Genomic DNA, 23,041 nt, shown 5'->3' on the forward strand with positions numbered 1-23,041 from the left:
TTGATCACAGACCTTACTTGAGGGGTTTTATGAATTAATGAAGACTTTATGCATTTTAGTTTGATACTGATGCTGCTGCTTTAATTCTTTTTTCTCACAGCATGTTATGGAAAGCAACCATTGTACTTAGTAGAGGAGTATCAGTTCAGTACCGCTACTTCAAAGGGTGCTTTTTAGAACCAAAGGTATGTTTTCTTTATCTAGTTTCCAGTTTCTTTAGAAGACTTCTTTCAAAAGCAACTAACTTAAGTTTGGAAACATTAAAAGTAAAATGAGTTTGTTTAGATCAAATAAGGAGAAAAGAACTCTGGATTAATAATATTTTAGCACCAAAAAGAAAGGAAGTAGCCTCTTCAGAGGCAAATAGTGTGTGCAATGGAATTTTTAAAAGACTAATAGTAAGTATGTTCTGCAATATTCTTATCATGAAATTGGTTTTAATGATAAGTGTTCTTGATAGGTGTGCATTTTCTATAACTTTTGTAAACTAGTTAGTAACCAGTAGTAAAGGTTTTTCTTTTTGTTTCATTTTTTTAATTCATCTGTGGTAAAGATATATTTAGAGGTGTATATAGCCAGCTTTAAGTGAGTAACTTTGAAAAAATTATTTCAACGCAGCTATCTCTTAGTGGCTGCATTAACTCCTATCAAAAATTGAAGTCATTCCTTTTAGATTTTTTTTCAGTGATAGTGTTGATAGACCAGGATCTTTTCTGAAGGCCTTTGGAATATCAGTTAGATCTAAATCTGCTTGCTCACAATGATTTATTTATTATTTTGGGAACATTTTCATATTTAGAAAAGTTGATTCTTTATTTTAAAGATACTTATTTGCTGAAAGGATTATTTTCCTTCAGATTTTTACCTTTGAGCACACTTTGGGCTGCATGTGAACAAGGGCTTAGGCAGGAGTCTAGGAAGCAAACATGGATTAGATCTTTTTAAAAATTTATTTCCCTTTGGGGTCCTTGAATACTTGTTACATGTTAAAAAAAAAAAATGCAAGCAGCCACTGTTACCTCAGTCTCTTAGCCACCATTATATAAAAGAGAAAAACTGACAAACCCACTTCAGCTGTCTTTTGCACCTATTACGTTTCTTATTCCAAGAATATATTGTGAATATACTCAGTAATTAAAATTAAATTACATTATAGTTGATCATTATGTTGGCTTATCTTGACAATAGTCTCACTTTAATGACTAAGGAAAAGATCGTTTATTTGGCATAGGGGTTGTACCTTGTGGCAAAGTTCTTTAGTATAAAGTGAACATTTGTACAGAGTTATGTAGATCATAGCACTTGTGAGTTTGAAAGCATATTTGAGGATCCTGGTATGTGAAATTAACTAAATTTTACTTACGGGGGTGTTTGGACAAGAAAAATCATGAGTCCTTTGGGCGTAGTTTCCTAAAGTAAGACTGTTGTCAACACAGGTCAAATTAAGCCAACCTACAGTATTTTCTCTTTTCATTGAAAATGTAACCAAAAGCAGCAAATCCTTCCAAAATGCCTTTTCCAAAAAATTGGCACGAAGTCTGCTTACAGTAAGAAACAAGTTTTTCCCCTTGTAATACTTGCAAAAGTTTACAGTATGTGTTGGTGAGTGTGTTTCTTTAAGTAGGTGCTCTGTATCGTGTACACATGTACCGTGTGATGCAGGGGCTGCCATGGTAAGTATGTTTTTCATGGAATAGAGTAAATAGCCACATAAAATCCCATGCATATGGCTAGAGGTTTTTTTTTTTCCCACACGCCAGCTTAAAGTGACACTTCTTTTTAAAGTTGGTGGCGCTTTTTAAATGAATCATAATTTTTAATAGACGTAATTAGAAACTTTGTCTCAATTGTGCACTGTCAAATGATAGAACTAATGTGCAAGGAATCTTAAATCGTGAAATGATGTAAATTATTGGAGTATATATTTTATGAATATAAAGAATGATTGGAAAGCAAAATGATTATGAAAGCATTGAAAAACTGAAATGGGTAATAAGGTTAATTTTACTGGGTCAAAAGTTTTAGGTTATCCAAGCAGTTGTAGAACCTAAGCTAAAAATCTTGTGATCTTGTCACTTGACCTTCAGAATTCAGCTTACTCATCTATAAAATGAAGGGTTTGAACTATAGATTTCTTACATCCCTTCGATTGCTAAAATTTTTCTATGAATAAAATTTTACCATTCATAATTTCTCTTCCGTAATTTGCTCTTTCTGGCATATTCCTTTTAGTTTAGAAGTTAAAGACTCTTGAAGTCCTTTTTCTCTTTAATTTCTCACAGCTGTATGTTCTTATGCTTTGTAGAATTAGAATAAGGTGTTAATATATTAAATTCTAAAATAATTTTTTACAGGTGACAAATATTATCTTATTTAAACATAGCAAACAAAAGTAGTAGATATTCCTGGAATGGAAACATTGCTGTGAGTCTGCAGATAACCCATTAATTTCACATCTTCACCAAAGATAATTTTTGAATTAATGTGTAATTTAAACATTTTTTAATCCATGTTCACCCCTTTTTATTTGTGGCTGGAATTAGGGATTGTTGTCTCATACTGAGATGTTAGCCACTTTTTAATTATATTGTCTTTGAAATTTTTCATTCATTTCAGTGAAATAGCTTATTTTTCAGTAACATCTGCTTTTAATTTTTACAGGTGTTAACATTCACTCATAATTAGATTCATTACAAATTCTTTTACCTTGTTCTTAATGTCCCTTGATTTTTATTTAAATCCTTTAACAAAAGAATCAGTCATCTGGTAGGCAGGCAATTGTTTATTTTCATAATAGCCCAGGTTGTCATTTTGTACAGTGGTTTCTTAATAAAATTCTTCTGCATGCTAAATACCCTCAGCTGTTAACTATGAATTTGAACCATCTGAGAGATGTATGTTGGCCTAGCCTTCTTTGCTTTACTCACTCCTAAGTGACCGTTTTTCTTCCTGGTCTTGTTAAAAATAGTGATTTTTAACTAACTGGTTCTGGCCTCTGACATAGATTAAAAATTCAGAGCCCCTTTCACATGGGCATTTTTTTTTCCATTTTTTTCAAAATCGTAGAAAGGAAACTGAAATTTTTACAGTTTACGCTTAACAGTTTCTATGATATTTGAAAGCAGTGATATTCCATGATAGTGATAGTTTTGCTTGGTGGTCTGTTAAAAACAAAACCCCCAGTCTACCTCTTATATAATCTTGTTTCTTTTTCTCAGTGCTTGATACAGCTGAGTGATGTCAATCAATAACTGTTTAAGAAAGCAGTCATTATGACTTTTTTGTAGAAACAGGTTTTTTGTATGAGAAACATTCCAGCAATCTTCTGATTTAATACATGCTAAAATGTGAAATAACTCTACCAGTCCTGTTAGTGGAGTACTATCTTGGACTGATATTGTTACTTTTGTCTCCAAAGAGCCATTTTCTGCTTGACTCTGAAGTGCTTAAAATTGTGGCAGTCTTTTACAGAATGGAACTCTTGTTTTTTTTCCTAAGATCTTGAAGAATGACTTACTGCATTTAGCATATTAAAAAGGATTGCATGTTTTGGAATCGTTGCTAAGATCTTTAATTTCCCAATGCTCAGGTGTTAAGGTTTTTTTTTGTTTTAAAGAACATTGGTAAGCTAAAATTTAAGATTACCTACTAAAGTTTAATAAAGTAGTCACAACAATTTTGGAAATTCAGTGTGTTTTAAAACTTGGTTCATTTGTCAATATTATCACATTTTATGTACCAACCATGAATTTGTAGTGTGAACTCCAGTAGACACAATTATAAGCCATCTGTTGAATTGACCCTTTGGACTGCTCCTCAAGACTCCATTCTGTTCAAGCCTAGTTTGCTTTATGCTATGGTTAGTGGGTTTGTAAACAGGAGTGGAGTTTTAAAAATTACTGTTCCCTCTCAAGTGTTTAATCCACAGGACTATTCTTACATGATTAAGTATAGATACTGTAATCAACACTTTTTGTGAAATTCCCCTGATACCTGAATTAAAACAAAAAATTAAAACAAAGTCTCTCCTTTCTTCTACCCACTTTTAATCCCTGCTGATATATACTATTATGTTCATGGCACCCTTTCAAGTCACATTTGATTAGTAACTTTTATAAGAATATGGATCTACACCACTTTTGTAGCAAAGAGGATTTTTTTTTTTTTTTGAGGGGAGTGCAGGGGACATGGGAGGGGTGGAAGAAGGGAATAGATTAGTTATTTCTGGTTGCCCATTATTGCTAAGAAGCATTCCTATTTTTATTATATACATTTGTATCTTTTGAGGGTTAGAAAGTTTGATGTGTGAAAACAAATTCAAAAAAGTGACAGCAAAAAGTTGTAGTAAAAAACATCTAGCAGATGCAGGATCAGATGTTTCTTGTTTTTTTAGTGTAATTCACCATATTTTAAGATTAGTACTTTCACATTTACATTTTTTAAAATGTCTACACAGTATATTATCAATTCACAAGTGAACCCTTATAACAAGGATGTATTCAGCTAGAGAAAATGAGTTCCTGTATTATCCCAGGATTAAGGAATTGAATGTATATCTAATGCAATTTTAGTTCTCAAACTTCAAAAGTTTGCAAGTTTTAAATAAAGATTTTAACCTCTGGTTATTTTAAATGACAGAATTATCTCTTGCCTAATTTGTTACATACTTATTTGTTATCATTTGGATCATTTATTATTAAATAAAATCAATATTGAAATCCTATAAAATGTTATAGAAGAGTATTTAATGTCATCTACAGATGTAATAAAGAGAGAAGCTTATATGTTCCAGACTTAAGAGTATATATGTGCCTAGACAAGGGTTTAAAGATACGTGAAAATATTGATAGTGATTATCCCTAAGTAGTGTGATAATGGGTGATTTTTGTTTCTTTTTGCTTCTCTGTATTTTACTAAATTTCTTCTTCAGAAGAAAAAAAATACCTTGTAAGGATATAGTTTGAAAATTTTCTTTTAAAATATGTATTTAAGGATTGTATTTTGGCACATAAGTTTAATTAGACAAGTGTAGGGTTTTTTGTTTTGTTTTAGATACTTCAAGGAAAATTAGGAAACACTTCATATACTTCAGTACTTTAGGAACACACAAGAGAATCCTTGTGGTAGTTCATTCTTGTGTTTAAATTGCTGTAGACATTATCAACAATACATAAAGCTTTATTTTCTTTTTTAGTAAGAGAATTTGATAACAGAAGACAGTATTAAAATTTTTCACACTGTATGAATTTATAAACTTTAAGGCAGTAAGAGTAAAACTGGATGTTCATTCCCCTTTAATCAAACTTGTTCTTCAGATTTAGCCATGCATGTGTCCTTTCCTAAAGGAAAGGGCTTCCTGTGCTCCTTAGAAACACTGGTTACTAAAATACGAGAATCTGATATTCTTCCTGTTACCTACTTACTAGTTAAATATATGTAATGAAGAACTTTATTATGCCCTCTAGTTCCTTGAGTAACTTGTGATAATTGATCTTGAAGTATTCGTTCTCAGTATTTCTACTATCAGAGAGTTTAGGCTTTTTCTGAACACTTGAGGAGTTACTTCAATCTTCCAGTAATACTTCGTTGACTTCCGACATACCAAACATAAAGTATATTTGCTGTTAACTTTAACTTACGACAGAGTATCAGTTAAAGATTAAAACTGAGTATTGTAGGCAGATTTAAGAATGGGTTTAAAATGGTTTTATTTGCCAGTTCATCTTATTTTTGTTTACTACCTCACCCTCATTTTCTTCCAGCATTCATCATGTTTTTTGACCTGGTACATTCCTGATTTTTTCGCATATAATATTGATATTAACAAGATGAATCTCTTGGTTTCATAATTAGTATAAGACTTAGGCCACAAACATCTAATGGCGTCATGGGTAGAAAATAAGATACAAGAAATTATTGCAGACGTTTAACTTTTAAATTGCAGACTATCGGTGGTCCATGTCAAGTCATAGTTCACAAGTGGGAGACTCATCTACAACCACGATCAATAACCCCTTTAGGTATGGGCATTAACTGCATCTGTTTGAGGCATATGCATAAAGTTACTAATATGCTGCACAATGGCTTAGTGGGATTTAATAAATATTTATTTTAAAGTTTAAGGTCAATGCATTGTCAGTACTACAAGTTTCACTGAGCATATCATGGGTCTTACTTTCAAAACTAAACAGTTCTTAATTGCCTTTCTTCATAAACTTTATTAGAAATGCTTGCCTAGTTATTTTTAATTTCTTGAATTAGATGGGTTTATGGTGGAATATATATTTATATTTGGAGTAGTTACAAAAGTTTATAAAATAGCATTTTTTTTAACTGAGCATCCATCCGTGGCTTTGATATTACTTGCTCAGAGAACTTAGAACATTTGAGGAAAGAATTAATCCAAAACAATGATTCTTACATTTTTAACTTTGAATAGTAATAGAATAAGTTATTCTATTTGTGGGTGTTTTTTAAACTAGTAAATACTTGAATAAACTTGTATGAATGAATTCAGATTTCTTGGTTGTAGCAGACATTTTCCCCCAATACCCTGCTGGCTATGTTAAAGTTGCTATTTAGATAATTTTTGTTTGTTTGTTTGTTTAAACGTTATTTAGTTTTCTTGTGCCTAAAAATGGCATTTCTCTTCATACAAGTATTTTTGAATTTCCTTTTCCATACTGAGATTAAAATTTGAAGTTCTTTTCACATACATTAAATTACCTACTTGGTTTCATCTATAAATTGACTTAGTGCTGAAAACTCTATTTTAGTTTCCAGAGAAAATTAGAATTTAAAGAATAAATGGCTTGTTATTTACTAGCTTAGATTAGAAAGTAGTGAGAGATTCTGCTTTACCCTATATATAGCAAGGACACATCTCGTTTAAACAGCTATCTCATTCCATCCTCTTTATTGGATTTTCTTTTTGTATATACATTTTTGTAATACATTTTTGATAGTATATTTAGAATTTTTATGTAGTGTACTTTAGAATTAAAAGAGTGCCATACTGAGGTTGGAAATTATTAGGAATTGAATATTTTAAAAATTGCGTTTTGAAGCATCTTGCAGTTAAATATATTTTCTTATTTTGAGAAAGTAGGATGATTTTGTTTCTGGTCTTTTTAATCTATTTTATACTTTTGGAAAATAAAACTTCTGAACTTAAGAGCTGTGTGAAATATACCAGAGAATCTTTATTGGGAACTGTCACACTTATTTTAACAAATTCAGGTTTATGTTTAAAGTAAACTGGGAAAGGAAATAGCAGGGAAGATAATTAGTATTTTACTCAGAGGGTGGGGCTTAACAGCTTTTCTCATTTAGTTGAAATTTCTGTTAGGAGGCAATGTGCAAACACTTACTTTTTGGTAATTCCTCATAGCTCTATATATACAGGTAAGTTTATGCTGTTTTAAAAAGCTTTTAGCTGGCTATAGAGAATAGTTGGGGTTTGAGGAGCATTATATTTTAGGTAAGTTCAGAATACGCACTACATAAGAATAAGCATTTTAATTGTGCCAAGACCTTTGGTTTGAAAAATCAACCAGGAGATATTGTTTTCCAGCACCTTGTCAGTCTCATGCATTGGTTGGTATAAACATTTGTCCCAGTGCCTCTAGAGCACCTCTCTGAGGAGTTTTCTTTCTCTTCCTTACAACATTGTGAATAATCACCATGAATATAAGAACCATTAGTTTGATAGCCTCCTTAAAAGGGATTTCTTTATTGAGGGCTACAATAAATATGCTTATTCACTTTGGGCTGCTTTTAAATTCTAAATTTTTAAAAAAATCCTTAAGGTAGGTAATTTCTCAATTGTTCATTCTGTATATACATCATGAATTTTAACTAGATTTTCTATTTTCCTTCAATTTTAGAAAGTGAAATTATTATTGACGATGGACAATTTGGAATCCACAGTAAGTGAGACTGAGTTTTGAAAATTTTTATTCACATGGTTGAGATGTTACCTTACATTTCATTAGAAACAGCACAGGGAAATATGACAGTATGATATTGAAAATAGAGACTAGAAGACTAGATCCAAAAAACAAATGCATTCTGTTAAATAATAGTTTCCAGTATTATTATTATTATTATTATTATTATTATTATTATTATTATTATTATTATTTTGGGCCATGCCACGTGGCTTGTGGGACCTTAGTTCCCGAACCAGGAGGATTGAACCCACACCCCCTGCAGTGGAAGCGCAGTCCTAACCGCTGGACCGCCAGGGAATTCCCTCTAGTATACTTCTTATGCTTTAAAATTTTATTTATTTTTTAGTTTTTTATTTGGCTGTTGACTTTAGGTATATGAATTAATACAATCAATTTAAAAGTATTGTACTTAACTGTTACTATATCATCACTTAACACTATGTTTGAAAATGATGTTAATTGTTCTCAACATTTAAAGTGTGAAATGTTACTCATAAGCTACGTTTGTGCATTTTGTGTTAGTATGTGCATTTATAGTAAAATCAAGATTAAGTAGCAGAACGTTCTAGTAATTATGGCTGAGTATTTAAACAATTAATTTACAGTCATATACTTTCTGCATCAGTAAATACTTTATCCTAAGGATTCAAGTTTTTTCTTCAATGACTGGAATTCTCACAGTGTATCAGCATTATCATGCTAAACTGCATTTTCATTTTAGATACTATACTGTAGGAGTCAAAAGGTGTAAAGGGGGTGGACAGAATGCGTGCTTGCATTGACTGTGAACCAGAGATAATTGCTCATAACCAGTTTGCATTCCTGTTGAGTACAGGAAGGAATAGGGCCTGAATGTTTTGGTTGTGGTTTTACTAAGTACATATGTTTATCCACTTTAGAAATGTACATGCTTTTGCAGTATTTGGGCAGGAATTTAACTTATGTTTCTTGATTTTGTTTGGGATTATTTATATCACATCATAAGGTAGTCTAACATACTCGAATAGTTTTATTTAGTGTTTTAGAGACTACACAAAATTTATGCTACATGTTTTGGAGAGCTTTTTTAATGGAGAAGTTGTTTTCTCATTTCTTCAACTGTAATGATGACATTATATCCTTCTATTATATGTTAGTTACTATGCCTGGTTATAAATGCATGGCATTTCTTTCGTCATCTGTTGCTGTTGTCATCATCTTCCTAAATTCAGCGTTAGTTGGCCTTCAGCCATTTCTCCAACTCTGTCCATTTCTGGAAACAGTTTAAAATTAAGAGATGGTAGTGGTTTCTCTTCATGTATGAAATTTGATAGTTACGAAATCATACCGAAGAAGAAAAGTTTCTTGTTTTTTTTTTTTTTTTTAAGTTCTCTTGATGAAGAACTTAGGTCCAAAACAGTTGTCAGCTCCCTGGTATTTATGAAAATGTTATTACCTTTGTTAGTAAGAAACTTCAAGTTAAACAGTGCTAACAGTGCTATCACAGTCATGCAGTTTATCTATGGCAGAATATGTAAATGGAGAATACATTTGTTATTACCACCTCATATCTACGCTGCCAGCACTAGTGGAATAACTAGTTTCAGCTGAATATTTCATGTGAAACTTTGGAAGTGTAGTAGTTATCCACTGCCAGTGGAACAAATGCTAGGTTAGAAGCCATCTTGCAATATGTATTCTTTCTGAGATAGATTTGTATTACTTCAATAATATATTCAAAAAGAGTATTTTAATTTACTTTAGTGCTAAAGTTTGGCTAGTTGTTAATGTTCATTTAACTTTTCCCTCCTACTTGATATAAAAGTTATTTTTCAATGACAAGTAAGACTACTTATATATTTGCTTTGGAGAGAAATACCAGTGATAGATAACCTGAGTATATTAAACGGAATGTGAACTAGAATTGTCAATATATATTGTACTTATTGGATTGGCTTTAAAAATATGTATATTAATTACTGTTCTTCATATTTACTTTGCCAGATGGTGTTGAGACTCTGGATTCTGGATGGCTGACTTGTCAGACTGAAATCAGATTACGTTTGCATTATTCTGAGAAACCTCCTGTCTCAATAACCAAGAAAAAATTAAAAAAATCTAGATTTAGGTATGACCATGTGTATTTGTTACTTAGCCTGTTTATTTTCACTAATGGTGTAGATTTCTGATCCATCTGGTTATAGCCTTTATGTGTATAAACTAAGAAAATAACACACAGATAATGTCACATTTTCTAATAAATGCGGTGTCTTGTGAGAGTGAACTGCTTCCCTGCCTGAAGATTGCTACAGTTAAATGTACTTATGTTAGTCTTAATCTCCAAATTGGAAACAAGAAAATTTTGTTTTTACTTAGATAAGTGATTTCTAGGCTTATTATCTTTGTAGTTTCTACCATTTAAAATTTCTTAGTGTAGCAATAAATATTTTGTTTTAAAATTGACATAACGAAATGATTTTGAGCTAAATGAAGGGAGAATGGCATGAACAGAAAAATGATTGTTGGAAATATACTTCAGTGTCCTAAATTTTCTGGTGGCTTGAAAACGAGAAACTTTTCCGTTAAGCAGGTCACAGTTATCATAGCAGTTCCAGGTTAGTTTAATTTTAATCTTAATTTAAGAAGATTTAGGTGTCAAGCTTTGTATAAATAACAAAATAGTAAGTAACTTAATTTTTCTGTAATGTCACCATGTATCTGTGGTTTTTTTTGTTTTGTTTTTTGTTTTTGTGGTACACGGGCTTCTCACTGTTGTGACCTCTCCCGTTGTGGAGCACAGGCTCAGGACGCGCAGGTTCAGCAGCCATGGCTCACAGGCCCAGCCACTCCGCAGCATGTGGGGTCTTCCCGGACCGGGGCACGAACCTGTGTCCCCTGCATCGGCAGGTGGACTCTCAACCACTGTGCCACCAGGGAAGCCCTACCATGTTATATCTTTGAGTGAACTGATTTCTCAACGATGGAGGCAGCCCTATCATTTGAATTTTTGTAACTTTGGGACTGAGAGTTCTAAGTCTTGATACGTTATGCAGCTTTTTCTGACAATGTGTCAGGGCTGGGTTTAAAGGGCCATTTTCAGTAACTGAAGTAATTAATAGTAATACTTCTTATCTTCAGAATAAAATTGATAATGATGTTGCAGTTTGTAAATCCATAAATGTTTTACAATAACTGCTGAAAATATTATAGTACTTACCTATACCAGTAATAAAATACATAAGGGAAAGGGTGGGTAACACTTCACAGCCCTTTCCATTGGCTATTCTGTGAGTAAATAGTGTTGGGTGTACCTTGCCTCTGTTCATTAGCTTTTCTAGGCCTGTGCTTTGCTTCTGAAAAACCTAGGTAATTGGACCACGTGGCTGATCTGCAAGATCCATTTGATCGCAGAGATTCTCTAACCAGTTAGTCATAAATAACTGAATATTTTATTTACATGTTAAAAGAAGCAAATAAATTGTGTTAACCGCTGTAAAGTGTTTATTAGCATAAGACCCTGAAATAAAGGTAGCAGTAGAAGATAAAGCCTTGGTTGGTTGGGCTTATTAGGATTTTTTTTTTCTTTGACTATAATTAAGAAATTAATAGAGGGAATTTCCTGGCAGTCCAGTGGTTAGGACTCTGTGCTTCTACTGCAGGGAGAACAGGTTCGATCCTTGGTTGGGAAACTAAGATCCTGCATGCTGCGGTGTGGCCAAAAAAAAAAAAAAAAAATTTAATAGATAATTAATGGGGTTCTGATTGCATTGCACATGCATCCTGAGTCCTGTACTGTTCTTGTGTAAATAGTGATTGATTATATTATTGTATTGCTTAAGCTTAAATTGGAAGATTTTTATAACCATACTTAGTTGGGCTCTACAAATTAAGTGACTGATTCCTACTGAAATAATTGTGCATAGCTAGAAACCGATGTTGTTTTGACCATCTTTTTCCCCCAGAATTCATATTATCGATAGGTTAAGCCTTCAGTGGCTAGAAAATAAATTTATCTGCAGGTTTATCAGGACTTTTAAAAACTTAGCAACAGCATTTAAATAAAACACTAGACATGATGTTTTATCTCATTACCACCACGTTTTCAACAACACAAGTTTCTCTTTCGCTTGATTCCACCAGAACTTGGAAAGCAATGTTACTTATGATAGACTATAACATTTATATAGCTATTTGAGTAAAACCTTTAATGTTTAGTTCTTTTAGAACTAAATTCTTTCATAGATCCCTTTAAACTTGATTTTTTGTGGGGGGGCATAGATGCACATTGCTATTTGTAGGTTAGCCTTTTTTTTGGGGGGGGGGGCTATGGCACGCGGGATTCTGGTTGCCTTACCAGGGATCGAACCCCTGCCCACTGTGTTGGGAGCGTGGAATCTTAACCACTGGACCACCAGGGAAGTCCCTAGAATAGCCATTTTTAATCTTCCATTCCTTCCTTGCTTGTTCATTACTATCCACTTGTGGTCGCTTTTCATATGTCCTGGTAGAGAATGTTTGTTCCTTCAGGCTGACCAACAAAATCAGTTGTTCAGAACTGTTCCTAAGAGTTTGGAGAGAAGAGATGATCATTTTTGTTTGGATTATTAAAGTGGTGCTGCTTTTGGTTTTACAGTATGATTACGGAACATTATTACTAATTGAATAACCTGTGTTCATATCCCCTCTGGAAGGTTTCAGAGTGTGTGCCTATGAGGCAAGTCTGCACTGTGGTTGAAGGCAGCAGCGTCATTTGGACAGAGCAGGCCTCACTAATACAGTTCTGTTACTTGTATTATTAAGTGGATCTCATTTAAATCTAGAATGAAAAGTTTTCTTAGCGCAGCTGTATTCTGTACAATAACGTTGCTTCTACATCACTGGTATTAAAGTTGTTTAATCTATGTACATTCCAGTTGGTGCAAGAAATATTCTAGAATTGAGTTGACTGTTTGGCATTACAAGTGCTCTGTGCAACTAATCGCTTCTCATTGGGAGTAAACTAGTCTTTGTGACCCAGTAGCTTGGGTAACTTGTATTTTGTTTTCATTGCTGTGGAGTCTGTAAGAGTTTTAGACTCTTGGTTTATTTTTTTATTCATTTGTTTCATTAAAAAGGTACATACATATAAATATACATACATAAAAACCATGAATACATGCAAATATATATATTTAATACAATAGTTTTCTTTAATGATGTACTGTTCACAAAGTACGTGGACTCACTGTGGTGAGGAGAAGAAAGAGGAAATTTAAAAATTTACAACTATGAACTCTAACAGTCTTTTAATGCACACTAACAGAATATGGTTCAAATATGTACTTGTTTTATATATATATTTGTGAAACTTCTCATAAGAAATTGAGATAGCCAATTATAAATGGATAATAGTAAATGCCCTTTTAGATTCATTTTAAAAAACCTAAAGAATTAATGAAAACAGCCTTAGGCATAATGAGCATTTATCTCATTTTAATACTTTGCAGAAATGTGTGGAGATAAAAAAAATCACTATTTTATAAAGTATAACTAATGCCTTAACCTGTAGTATGTGTAGTCTGCGTAATATTTTTATTTGAGGGTTTAGCATATACAAGGAGCATTTTAAAATTTAATGTTTTGGTAACATTTATATGGATTTTCCTTCTTTTTCACTTTTTGCATTTCATTATTTTTTCCTTTTATGTAGGGTAAAGCTGACACTAGAGGGTCTGGAGGAAGATGACGATGATAGGGTATCTCCCACTGTTCTTCACAAAATGTCCAATAGTCTGGAGATATCCTTAATAAGCGACAATGAGTTCAAGTGCAGGCATTCACAGCCAGAGTGTGGGTATGGCTTACAGCCTGATCGTTGGACAGAGTATAGTATACAGACAATGGAACCAGATAACCTGGAACTAATATTTGATTTTTTTGAGGTGAGTATATTTCACTGAGGGGGGTGAGAGACAACGCAGACAAGAGCTTATTTTTACATATGCTTTGATTTTTATCATAGGTTAATTTGTATAAATGCATGATTCATACAAATTTTTAGATGTTTACTCCTCTATACATGTTAGCAGATTTTAAAAATGCAAGAGTTGACAGATTCAGGTACTATTAAAATTATAATTGAGAACTTCAGAATTGATGTTTTCAATAATTTTTCTTTGTCTTTAATTTTTGTCAATTTGATTACTATGTGTCTCGGCATGTTTCTCCTTGGGTTTATCCTGCCTGGGACTCTCTGTGCTTCCTGGACTTGGATGGCTATTTACTCTCCCACATTAGGGAAGTTTTCCACTATAATTTCTTCAGATATTTTCTCAGGTCCTTTCTTTCTCTTCCCTTTCTGGGACCCCTATAATGTGAATGGTGGTGTATTTAATGTTGTCCCAGAGGACTCCTGGGCTGTCTTCATTTCTTTTCATTCTTTTTTCTTTATTTTGTTCCATGGCAGTGAATTCCGCCATTCTGTCTTCCAGGTCACTTATCCGTTCTTCTGCCTCAGTTATTCTGCTATTGATTCCTTCTAGTGTATTTTTCATTTCAGTTATTGTATTGTTCATCTCTGTTTGTTTGTTCTTTAATCTTCTAGGCATTTGCTCTTTAATTCTTCTAGGTCTTTATTAAACATTTCTTGCATCCTCTCGAACTTTGCCTCCATTCTTTTTCTGAGGTCCTGGATCATCTTCACTATCATTATTTTGAATTCTTTTTCTGGAAGGTTGCCTGTCTCCACTTCATTTAGTTGTTTTTCTGGGGTTTTATCTTGTTCCTTCATCTGGTACATAGTCCTCTGCCTTTTCATTTTGTCTATCTTTCTGTGAATGGGGTTTCATTCCACAGGCTGCAGAATTCAGAATTGATGTTTTAAATCAAGACCATATGTCTTGATGTCTGTGTCTATTCTAAATATAAATGAATTGTATCCAGAGGAGCTTCCAAGGATAGAGTGAAGTGCAGGCTGTGTAACTTTTGGTGGCAAACTGATGTAACTAGCATGATTGAGTCCTTTATGACTGAAGTCTGTGGTTTATTGAAGCATTTTATAAGAATTCATTGTAACAGTGGACCCATTTTTGCAACTTTACTTGATAGTATAAATATGTAAGAAAAAATAGTTGCTATGAAAATTGTGCCAGGTTATTCAGAATCTGTGCTGCCAACTTTCCAGAGCTGCTTGTGCCACTTTACACTAGAGCTCTCTGCTTATGGGCTGTTCAGCTGCTCCTCATGAATAACACTGGGTCCTCCCCTAAGGTCCTGGCTCTTTGGTGTTTCCACTCTCATTTCCACTAGATTAGAGTTTAGCTTTTTGAGAGTAGGGAATATTCCTTGCCCAACAGTAGCACCTAGCCACTGTTTCTTAAAATAACAAGATTCAGGATGGATTAGAATCCAGTAAGTAACACTTATAATAAAGTTATAACCTTATAATTAGATCTTGCCTAATTAATAAGATCTGGGAGACTTTTATTCTAAAAATATGAGGTTTTGGTTGAACATTTCCTTGTTCTTTTAGTACCTACCTCTTAATAATCTCTCGAGCAGCCTAACTTCCCTTTCATTTGGTTAGCAGTTTTGGAAATACAAATTTATTCATAGACTGAGGATGAAATATGCTGTATAATCTCAAAGTTGAGTATTTGGTGTCCTATCCCTCTGTGTCATCTGTGTAGATGCATTTTTAAAGAATAAAATATACATAAAAAGTCACTACAGGTATATCTTAGTCTTGGAATGTAAAAAGTACTTAGAAACTTTCAATCTGAGCTTTATATTCGCCTAATACATGTTAGAGAATCAGAAGTGCAAATCAACAGTTTTGATCAATAAAGTAACACATAAAATCTTAAATATACTATATACTAAATATCTTTATATACTAAAAGAAAATGTGTTACTCATTACAACAAAGCTGTCTAAATTACCTGAATATAAATTTGGTTGTGTTTCTTACTGATCTTCCTCCATAGATTCTGAGTTGATTTTAAAGGATGTCTTTTGATCTTTAAATGGAAAATATTGAAGTATAAGAATTTGGGTTATTCTTAACCTCATTTTTCAGGAAGATCTCAGTGAACACATAGTTCAGGGCGACACTCTTCCTGGACATGTGGGTACAGCATGCCTCTTATCATCCACCATTGCAGAGAGTGGGAAGAGTGCTGGAATCCTTACTCTTCCCATCATGAGCAGAAATTCCAGAAAAACAATAGGCAAAGTGAGAGGTAAGCCTGGAGAAGCAGGGTGACCCTTTACAAATAAGCAGATTAAGTTAGGATTTTAATTAGTTTCAAATTGAGCTTTTGAGAATGGTAAAGAATTAAATTAATAAGTAGTTTTAGAATATTAACAAATACAATAACAATAAAGACATATCTTATTTTCTGGAAGCTTTAATTTGAATGTGTTTTGACTTGATTTCTTTCTATTTGATCGATTGATAAAGCTGTTTTGAGTGGTTTTTAAGTGTAATTGAGCTCATCATAGCCTTTTTAATTGTCTTTATTTCCCTTCCCCCTTTTTTCATATGAAAGTTGACTATATAATTATTAAGCCGTTACCAGGATACAATTGTGACATGAAATCTTCATTTTCCAAGTATTGGAAGCCAAGAATACCATTGGATGTTGGACATCGAGGTGCAGGAAATTCTACAACAACTGCTCAGTAGGTTGAATATTTGAGTAGTACTAGCATTTGGTAGCTCATGCTTGATAAGGTTAAATAGGTTTGGCCAACTAAAAGGTCAAACGATCCTTTTAATTATTACCCTGGGATTTAAATGTAATTTGGTAATTGGGGTTTCCAGTTCAAATTAATTAGAGACTAACTCTCTTGTAAGATTCTGGTCAGTCTTTTTAGTATTCTGCTGAATTGATGAGAGAGACATTAAAACTAGAAAGCCAGGAGGGGAGAGCTTGATGCAGTCACCCTGATGACATCAGTGTGTCTGTGTTGTGGTCCTGACTTTCAGCATGTTGTTCTCTCAGGGTCTTAGTTTCCTCACCGGTTCTCAGTACAGTTTCCATTCTTTCAACCTGTTGGTGTGTCTGCCTTTTTCCACCCTTCCCTGGTCTGCCAATATCAAGTCACCTGAGGCTTCAATGCAGGGAGCAAGTTTCTCCACTACTTCATGCCCATTGCAAAGGATTGTTTTCCTTAACTGGTCACCTCACTTGGGGAGGTATGGGGTGGTATAGGATATGTCTGTATTCAGCTTGTAAATACCTAAAATTGTTAGAGCTTGATTGATGGAATGAATGCACACACCAACCAAGTCATGGTCACAGTCTTATTTTGGGGATGGCAAAGTTAGCCTCAAAATAGAGAATAAGTACTATGTCCATTGTTTAAAATGTAGTTGACTTCTTTACTAAATTTTTTTTTCTATAGTAATGATAACTATATTTCTATATATTTCTTTCCTCGCAGACTTGCTAAAGTTCAGGAAAATACTATTGCTTCTTTAAGAAATGCTGCTAGTCATGTAAGTGAATCTCTCTTTCTTTAAACAACTTTGGACTGATGGTCCAAAGGTAGAAAAGTAGAGAAATGTAGGCCTGGAGAGCCTCCTTCAGTCTGCATTAATAGGTTAAAAGGGAGAATATTTATGCTTTTTCTGAATATATTTCTAAGTGAAGGTAAAGTATTTCTAGGCATTTTTATTTAGATTCATGGTGAAGATTGAAGTTAATGGAATCCTAAGCATCCTCTTAAAAAAATTAATTAATTAATTTGAAGTATAGTTGATGTATATTATATAAATTACAGCTATACAATATAGTAATTCACAATTTTTAAAGATTATTCTCCATTTATAGTTATTATAAAATATTTGCTGTATTCCCCATGTTGTACAATATAGCCTTGTAGCTTATTTTAAACCTAATTGTTTGTACCACTTAACCCCCTACCCCTTTACTGCCCCTCCTCCCACCTTCCCTCTCCCCACTGGTAACCACTGATTTGTTCTCTATATCTGTGAGTCTGTTTCTTTTTTGTTATATTCACTCGTTGTTATGTTCTTTAGATTCCACCTAAGTGATGTCATACAGTATTTGTCTTTCTCTGACTTATTTCACTTAGCATAATACCCTCCAAGTCCATCCATGTTATTAAAAATGGCAAAATGTCACCCTTTTTCTATGGTTGAGCAGTATTCCATTGTGTGTGTGTGTGTGTGTGTGCACACACACACACACACACACACCCCTTCTTTATCCATTCACTTAGGTTGCTCCCATATCTTGGCAGTTGTAACTAATGTGCTGTGAACATTGGAGTGCATATGCCTTTTCGAATTAGTGTTTTTGTTTTCTTTGTATACTCTGGAGTGGAATTGCCGGATCATATAGTAGTTCTCTTTTTAATTTTTTGAAAAACCTCCATACTGTTTGCCACAGTGGCTACACCAGTTTACATTCCCATCAACAGTGTAGGAGGGCTCCCTTTTCTTTACATCCTTTCCAACATTTGTATTTGTGTTCTTTTTGATGATAGCCATTCTGACAGCTGTGAGGTGATAACTCATTGTAGTTTTGATTTGCATTTCCCTAATGATTAGCGATGCTGAGCATCTTTTAAAAAAAAAAAAAATTATTTATTTGGTTGCACCAGGTCTTAGTTGCAGTAGGCAGGCTCCTTAGTTGTGGCATGCGAACTCTTAGTTGTGGCATGCATATGGGATCTAGTTCTCTGACCAGGGATCGAACCTGGGCCCCCTTCATTGGGAGCACGGAGTCTTATCCACTGCGTCACCAGGGAAGTCCCTGAGCATCTTTTCATGTGCCTGTTGGCCATCTGCATTTCCTCTTTGGAAAAATGTCAGTTCATTTCTTCTGCCAGTTTTTTACTTGGGTGGTTTGTTTTTTTGATGTTGAGTTGCATAAGCTTTTTATATATGTTGGATATTAACTCCTTATGAGTCATAATCACGTGCAAATATTTTCTCCCATTCAGTAGGTTGTCTTTTCGTTTCATTGATGGTTTGCTTTGCTGTGCAAAAGCTTTTAAGTTTAATTCTGTCCCATTTGTTTGTTTTTTAAGCATCCTTTTTTTTTGAGATAACATTTTAAGTGTTTGAGGCATGAAAAACATTCCCCATTAAGCACTGCATTTCATCAATTGAATTACTATGCTTATTTAGATACTCACTTTGGAAATAATGTTTACAGAAGGATTTGATAGTGATTTTTAGCACAAACGCGTGTCCCCTGCATCGGCAGGCGGACCCTCAACCACTGCACCACCAGGGAAGCCCTGATAGTGATTTTATGTAACACTTTTTGAAGTCTGTCAGTTTGCATCCTGTATACCAACTTGATTATATTGAATTTCTTAACTCCTTTTATGTAATTATTCAGAGATAGTCCTTTTTTCTTCTTTCAGCTTTTAGTTTTTTCAGCACCTGAAACTTGACATTTTTAATCAAGAACCTGCATTATTTCCCCCCACATTCCACTGTACCTCAAGTTAAGCCTCATGTTCTCAAGTTAAACTAAGGGAAAAATGGAGGAACATCTCATTTTATTTTGTTTTTTTTTTTTCCAGTGTCCTCCACATGCCTTAAACTTAGCCTTTTTTAAAATAGTTCACCAAATAAATTTGATTTGTCATATGTTTAACTTTATCACTTATATGAGCAAACATCTATTCTAAGACATACTTTTTTCATATTTTAATATCTCTAAAATTGGGATAGTTTTACAGCTGTTTTAGCTTGTCATGGTTTGATTGGCATTGTTTTTCTCCCTCTTAGTGGTATATAAAATAATGGTGCATTTTATATTTCATGACATATTAGATTGATTATCATAATTATTTTGATATTTAAAAATGTTAATAGTGGATAGTTCTGTCTTTGTATTGAAAGGATATTAAATCTGTGAGTATGTTGTGCTGTAGGTCATTATTTGGAATGAGTTTTAGTTCATTGTAGCTAAGTAATCTAAGCGTGGTTTTATTAGCTGTCAACAGATGAAGATCCTTGATAAAGAATTTTTAGGGTCTCTGCTTTTTGTTTTATTTTGTTTTGTTTGCGGTACGCGGACCTCTCACTGTTGTGGCCTCTCCCGTTGTGGAGCACAGGCTCCGGACGTGCAGGCCCAGCGGCCATGGCTCACGGGCCTAGCCGCTCCACGGCATGTGGGATCTTCCCAGACCGGGGCACGAACCCGTGTCCCCTGCATCGGCAGGCGGACTTTCAACCACTGCACCACCAGGGGAGCCCTAGGGTCTCTGCTTTTTGAGAGAGGATTTCATTAAGCTCTTTTCTTCTGTTGAAACCGTTTGTACTTTTATGGATCTTATGTTAGTTATGAAAATCTGGTTTGATTTTAATGTTAAAGACATCTTTGAAGAGATTTTGGTTATTATTGGCTTATTTCTTAAATCTTGCTCACACATGAATTTTTTCTTTTTTTTTTAATTTTTGGCTGCACTGCACGGCATGCGGGATTAGTTCCCTGACCAGGGATCGAACCTGCACCCCTGCAATGGAAGCGTGGAGTCTTAACTACTGGATTGCCAGGGAAGTCCCTTACACATGAATTTTGAGATCAAGTTCTACCTCTTAGTAAATTTATCTTTCTAAAGGATGGTGATCATGTAAAATTAAACTTTTAAACTGGAAAACTATAATTTCTTTTAATCATTGTAACTATTTAGGGGACATAGGGTTTGTTCTCTTTGGTAAAAATGATTTGTGTCATTGTCTTGTTGACAATAGAAGGAGCTAAGCTTATTTCCTGCTTCAGAAGTCATTGAGGAAGTAGGCTCCTTTTGTTCTAGTCTCTGATCCATATGTACTGAAAAGTTGGGCATCTTCCTTGACCTAAAGCTAGGGTAAGGGATGGAAACGTGTCCATCCATTCTTATACAGCACTTGTCTGGGCCATAGACACATTACAGAATCCTCAAACCTTGTATTCTTTGATCCCAGCTGGCTTTCTTTTAGTGAATGCACAAATTTGTATGTCAGTTTATGTTCTCAGCCTTTATTTGGATTAATTCATATGTCATGATGGATCTGACTTAAGTCTAATTTGTGTCCACCTTTCTTCTGTTTAGGCTTCTATTAGGAAATTTGGCATATGCATCATTCTTGTTGCCCATTTCTGCTTTCTCTTTCTTTTCAGCAGAAGTTACAGTTTCCTCTGTAATCTGATTATTGAGGTTTTATTAAGAAAGGTTGTAAAGTGTACTGCTCAAGTGCACCAAGGAGCAGAGCTAAGAGACTGAAGCTTATTCTTGTTCCCACCTCACCGTTGAGGTTCCCCTGTCCATCTGAGGTGTGTAGGGGCAATGAGGTGCGAGGTAGCCATGCTCCAGGCGCCATTTCTGCTAATAGCAATAGCAGAGGTGACACTGGTGGAGGCTGTCCACTGCCACAGAAGGGCCCCAGGGTGTGTTCGAGTAGGATCAGAACCCATTTTTTTGCCAAGAAAAAATTGGTGTGCTATTGCAAAAAAGGAATTATAATTGTTTTAAAAGAAGAAATTACCTTTTAGGAAAAGCTTGAAGTATGGCATTAAATGATTCATGAAGAAGTTTTGTGTGTACAAGTCTATAATTTTATGGTGAACAATAAATTTCTCATGTTCTTATAGTTTTAGATGTATCGTGGGCCAGATAATATTTTTCAAATACTTGTTTCTTTTATTTCTGTCAGGGTGCAGCCTTTGTAGAATTTGATGTACATCTTTCAAAAGATTTTGTGCCTGTAGTGTATCATGATCTGACCTGTTGTTTGACTATGAAAAAGGTATGTAGAAATTCCTTTATTTTAAACTCTTACAGTTAGACAATAGGTTTTAAAACTAGGAAGTTTTGTATACACATACTATGCCATTTTACATAAGGGACATGAGCATCTGTAGATTTTGGTATCTGTGAAGAGTCCTGGAACCAATCCCCTGTAGATACTGATGGATGACTATATATTTAATTATTTATTTAATAGAGTTGGTTAGTTCATTTTCTTAGGGAATTACTGCCAGTTCTTTCCTCTCTCAAGCTCCTTCCTAAAACATCAAGAGAGAGGGAGGAGTCAGGAATTAATTTTCTAGAGTATTTTCTCTGTATGGCTGAATTTTCTTTTTTTAATGTTATTTAACAAAAAGGCTATTACACGTGGTTTCTGTGTCCTTCTGCCACTGTCCCTCTGTTGAGGTAGGAAAGGAAGCTATCAGAGTGTTTGTTTTCAGGCTCCTTTCTCTTTTTGCTTCAAGCTTTTTCTCAAGTTAATAAGCTTATATGATTTGACTAGTGGGAAGAGCCACAGTGAAAAATAAAATTGGAGAAGTGCTTCGGAGCCAGATAGTGGAGAGCCTCAGGGGTTTAGACTTAGGAGCTAGGGACTTCTTTTGAAAGACTTTTGAACCAAGTAGGGAAATGTTTTAGAAGTAAACTTTCAGATGAATATTTTGATACCTGATGTAAGGACAACTTAAGAGGACAGAGACTAGAGACAAGGGGAGTGGAAATGTGGGCCAAACCTTAAGACAAGCCAGAACTGGAGTAGAGACAGTGAGAATGGAAAAGAGGGCATGATAGAGGAGAAAGTCCAGAAGGAGATTTAAAAAGCATATAATTTCTTTAAAATTATAATTACTGTTGTACGGAAATAATTGTAATAATTATATAGCATCTGGACTTCAGTATACAAGTTAACCAAGTGATTTCTCAGGGACTTAAACTAGGAGGGTCCTTTAAAACCCTTTTCTTTGGCATTTTCTTTAAAACTGTGTTGGGTATCATTTTCCGTTGTGTTGATCTAAAGTTAAGGCTGGGAAAACTTGACAGCTGCGTGTGGAAGAATGAATTAGAACATTCTCTAACACCATATATAAGAATAAACTCAAATTGGATTAAAGATCTAAATGTAAGACCAGATACTATAAAACTCTTAGAGGAAAACATAGGCAGAATGTTTGACATAAATTGCAGCAATATTTTTTTAGATCTGTATCCTAGAGTAATGGAAATAAAAACAAAAATAAACGGGACCCAATTAAACATTAAAGCTTTTGCACAGCAAAGGAAACCATAAACAAAACAAAAAGACAGCCTACTGAATGGAAGAAAATATTTGCAAATGATGCTACTGACAAGGGATT

At 34.1% G+C, this 23,041-nt stretch overlaps 1 protein-coding gene across 3 annotated transcripts in view; it reads left to right on the forward strand.

Annotated features, from left to right (window-relative positions):
• GPCPD1 (glycerophosphocholine phosphodiesterase 1) overlaps window positions 1-23,041 on the forward strand; it is a 62,894-nt gene that overhangs the window by 13,562 nt on the left and 26,291 nt on the right. For 2 of the 3 annotated variants that reach the window (XR_003005825.1, XM_024764231.1), the window contains exons 4-12: window positions 101-185; window positions 5,945-6,020; window positions 7,887-7,928; window positions 9,936-10,059; window positions 13,621-13,852; window positions 15,988-16,150; window positions 16,460-16,592; window positions 17,358-17,412; window positions 21,595-21,687. Coding sequence is in view for 2 of the 3 variants with exons in the window: in XM_024764231.1 (XP_024619999.1) it covers window positions 101-185; window positions 5,945-6,020; window positions 7,887-7,928; window positions 9,936-10,059; window positions 13,621-13,852; window positions 15,988-16,150; window positions 16,460-16,592; window positions 17,358-17,412; window positions 21,595-21,687 (1,003 nt within the window). In the remaining variant the exon portion in view is untranslated. The remainder of the gene's footprint in view (window positions 1-100; window positions 186-5,944; window positions 6,021-7,886; window positions 7,929-9,935; window positions 10,060-13,620; window positions 13,853-15,987; window positions 16,151-16,459; window positions 16,593-17,357; window positions 17,413-21,594; window positions 21,688-23,041) is intronic. The other variant, XM_024764232.1, reaches the window with a different exon arrangement.

The sequence above is a fragment of the Neophocaena asiaeorientalis genome, unplaced genomic scaffold (assembly GCF_003031525.2).
Source record: "Neophocaena asiaeorientalis asiaeorientalis breed wild unplaced genomic scaffold, Neophocaena_asiaeorientalis_V1.1 scaffold400, whole genome shotgun sequence".
Taxonomy (NCBI): domain Eukaryota; kingdom Metazoa; phylum Chordata; class Mammalia; order Artiodactyla; family Phocoenidae; genus Neophocaena; species Neophocaena asiaeorientalis.